The 3446-nt window shown below is 37.1% G+C and overlaps 1 protein-coding gene across 2 annotated transcripts in view; it reads left to right on the top strand.

The window, feature by feature from the left end:
- Positions 1 to 3446, top strand: part of cps1 (carbamoyl-phosphate synthase 1, mitochondrial) — a 77667-nt gene that overhangs the window by 36143 nt on the left and 38078 nt on the right. For both annotated transcript variants that reach the window (XM_015034905.1, XM_015034914.1), the window contains 3 exons: positions 2541 to 2606; positions 2699 to 2762; positions 3212 to 3393. In XM_015034905.1, the coding sequence (XP_014890391.1) occupies positions 2541 to 2606; positions 2699 to 2762; positions 3212 to 3393 (312 nt within the window). The remainder of the gene's footprint in view (positions 1 to 2540; positions 2607 to 2698; positions 2763 to 3211; positions 3394 to 3446) is intronic.

Below are 3446 nucleotides of genomic sequence, written 5' to 3'. Positions count from 1 at the left end.
CCCTTTGCTGGTTGGGGGGGGGTCTTAGTTTTTCGAGAAAGAAACCTCAGAAAGTTTTGTTAGGGGGGGGGGGTGTTTGTGTGTGTGTGAGTGAAACTGTGGACCGGAGGGGGGGGGATTGGATTACTGCCGACGACATAGTCGCGTTTGTAGATAGATTTTTACCCAGAATGCAAATGGAAAAAAACTGTCAGCGAAACGGTGACTGGTACTGACTAGTATATATTCCATTGAGGGAAACTAAGTTTCATATCTGCTCCAGAGCCCCCCTGGTGGTTGAAGAAAAATCCACATATATATGAAAAAAAACACTGAATGCTCTCTGGTATTGTTCAGGGGGCCGGACCAAATGAGGAGGCAGGCCAGATCCGGTATTGTTCAGGGGGCCGGACCAAATGAGGAGGCGGATCCAGCCCGCGGGCCGTAGCTTGGGGACCCCTGCTTTAGAGTATAAATGCGTTTTCATAAATAAAAGAGGTTTTCATGTATGGTATGGAAATATTTTCAAGCTAATTTTGAACAATAGCTAAAATTGAAATATATTCTTTTCCAAAGATATATTTTTATCCTAACTACAGGATAATACATAGTAAAATCTGAATTTACTCAGGTTTGAATTTACTTGTTTTTATTTCAGGCCACATCAAGCTAATGAATGTCCTCAAATGGCCCACTGTGGCAGAATATTGTAATAAAACTACTTATAAACAAAAATATTATAGCTGTCTCTGCATTCGATGAGTACTTCTTAAAATTAAATAGCTAGCATTTTTTTACATTGATGTAATTTGACCTTATACAAATTAAAACTAAATTGATTTTACTGTTAATATCTTTGTCTTGATATTTTACTTCTGTGACCCGCTAGAGTTTAAAGGGCCACAGAAATACTTATTGTGGCCTGGATTTGGTTTGTGGGCCTTGAGTTTGACACATGTGGGTTAGAGGATTCATTACCAACTCATTTGATAAGATTTGTCATTTTAATGCCACCTGTAATTAATAATGCACTGCAGTTTATCAGCCCAGATGGTTCCATATCAATAATATTATGCATCCCTATATCCTAGTTATTGGGTTCCTAACAGTCTGCAAGTGTGGAAAAGTATGGACTTTGATGTAAGTACTTTCCATGTTTGGATAAATATCAGGAAATAAGAAGGACAATGAAAGAAAAATCTCTAATCGCAGACTTTATCCATCCATCCATTCATCTATCTGTCCATCCATCCAGTTTCTTACAGTCTGTGAATTTACCTGTTTACATATTTTAAGTCTGACCCCCTTTATAAATTTTTGCATTTTTTTTAATTCAAGCATGCTTTTTATAAAGCAAACATAATAGCATATTTGCTGCGCTCAAACTTTGGGGTCTCTTGACTGATATTTAACCTGCTTTCAAATTGGGTTAATCAAATCAATCAATCAAATTTTATTTGTATAGCACATTTCAGCAGCAAGGCATTTCAAAGTGCTTTACATAATTAAAATAAAAACAGCATGTGAGAAAACGCAAACAGTGAGAAAGAGAAATAAAAAGCTGTCTCCAACCCTTTTGACTTTAGTCAAAACGTCGTTTGACAAGGATTTTAACCTCTCGGACTTTAGTCAAAACGTCGTTTGACAAGGACTTTAACCTCTCGGACTTTAGTCCAAACGTCGTTTGACAAGGACTTTAACCTCTCGGACTTTAGTCCAAACTTCGTTTGACTTTAAAAAGCTGTCGTTGGAGACAGCTTTTTAAAGAGGGGATTGTTGCCATTTTCCAGCAGTCAATGAGCAAGAGCAAGATTACACCATGGTCAGTACACAAAAGGCTAACACAAATGACAAACAACCATGCACCCAAACACTGACAGCTAAGGACAATTTAGAGAGGCCAATTAACGTACCGACAGTCATGCTATTAGACGATGGAAAGAAATCCATGTGGAGAACATACTAGCTCCATGCAGAAAGACCCCATGTCAGAATCCGAACCCAGAACCTTTTTGCCTCAAAGCCAAAAGAGAAGAGATGGAGAACAAAATAAATGACAGACAGCATGCTGTTGTTTATGTACTTGCACCGTTGTAGAGCGTACCTTTCAGATCCTGGCGAATTCAACATGCTTTTAAATCAAACCCATGAGGGTTAAAGCTAAATTATCCTTATTATTTAGTTTTGCAATTTTGGGTCCCAGTTGTTGTCTTTTTTTCTCTCCCTTTTTTGCTTCATCTGACAGCTGTTTCAGGCCAGAAGAAAAACATTTAGACTTTAAACTCAATGCTCGCAGTGTAAGCTGTCAGGGTCAAAGAGAATATTCAGAGAAAACGAGATCAAAAGGTTGCCAGTAGTAATCTTGTGACTTCAAGAATAGACTACAAAACATCAGAAAAAAAACCCTCAAACTTAGTCCACCTCTAGGTGTACACCCACACCTACAAATAATCATTTCAGATCAGATCTGTAGTGAGACAATGAACAGAAGAATAGAGCAGGAGAAGTTTTTTTTTTTTTTTTTAGTAGCTATAAATGTAACATATTTTCTTTTATGACAGATTGACACATTAGCAGCTGAGTACCCGGCAATGACCAACTACTTGTACTGCACATACCATGGTCAGGTATGCAATCCAGGTGGTGTCTTTCCACATGTGTACTGCCTATACTTTTATTATGTTATGAAAAATAATTGTCGTTTAATTCACCTCTCTAGGAGCATGACCTGGAATTTAAAGATCAGGGCATCATGGTTCTTGGTTGTGGACCTTATCACATTGGTAGGCATCTCACTAAACTTTGAAAAGTCACTGTAATCCTATAGGTGTGTTTATAGGGTGCACTTGTGGGATAGCTGTTTATTTTTAGTCACTGTATTTTTAGGATATTTAGTTATTAGATGCTGGTGTAATATTTAAATAATGTATTAATATACTACTCCTGATATGAATTGTTTCATGGTTGTATTTGTTTTTTTTTTTTTTTTCATCCTGTAACATTGCCAAGTTACTGTTTGATTTCTAAGATAATTATTAAAAATTTTCCAGATTAGTAGTCAATTGAATTCCAATTTAAATAGAAAGCAGATAACAGTTAAGCATCTACTTAATTGCTGTGAGGAAGTTCACATTATGTGAAGTTCACACTATGTGAAGTTCACATTATATTCATTTTCATTTTGCATATTCATTTTTCATATTCATTTTTTGCCTGCTTTATCATCTACTAGGTAGCAGCGTTGAGTTTGACTGGTGTGCAGTGTCCTGTATCAGGGCCTTGAGACAAATTGGAAAGAAGACGGTTGTGGTCAACCACAACCCCGAGACTGTCAGCACTGACTTTGATGAGTGTGATCGTCTTTACTTTGAAGAGTTGACTCTGGAGCGCATCCTTGATATCACCCAACAGGAGGTTAGAGTACTACTAGCATGCCTTCCATTGGAAATGCATATATATATATATAT

Source organism: Poecilia latipinna, unplaced genomic scaffold, assembly GCF_001443285.1.
Source record: "Poecilia latipinna isolate Pla-1442-1.1 unplaced genomic scaffold, P_latipinna-1.0 Scaffold19, whole genome shotgun sequence".
Lineage (NCBI taxonomy): Eukaryota > Metazoa > Chordata > Actinopteri > Cyprinodontiformes > Poeciliidae > Poecilia > Poecilia latipinna.
Note: the sequence above shows the minus strand (reverse complement) of the source record. Positions and strands in the feature narration are given on the sequence as shown.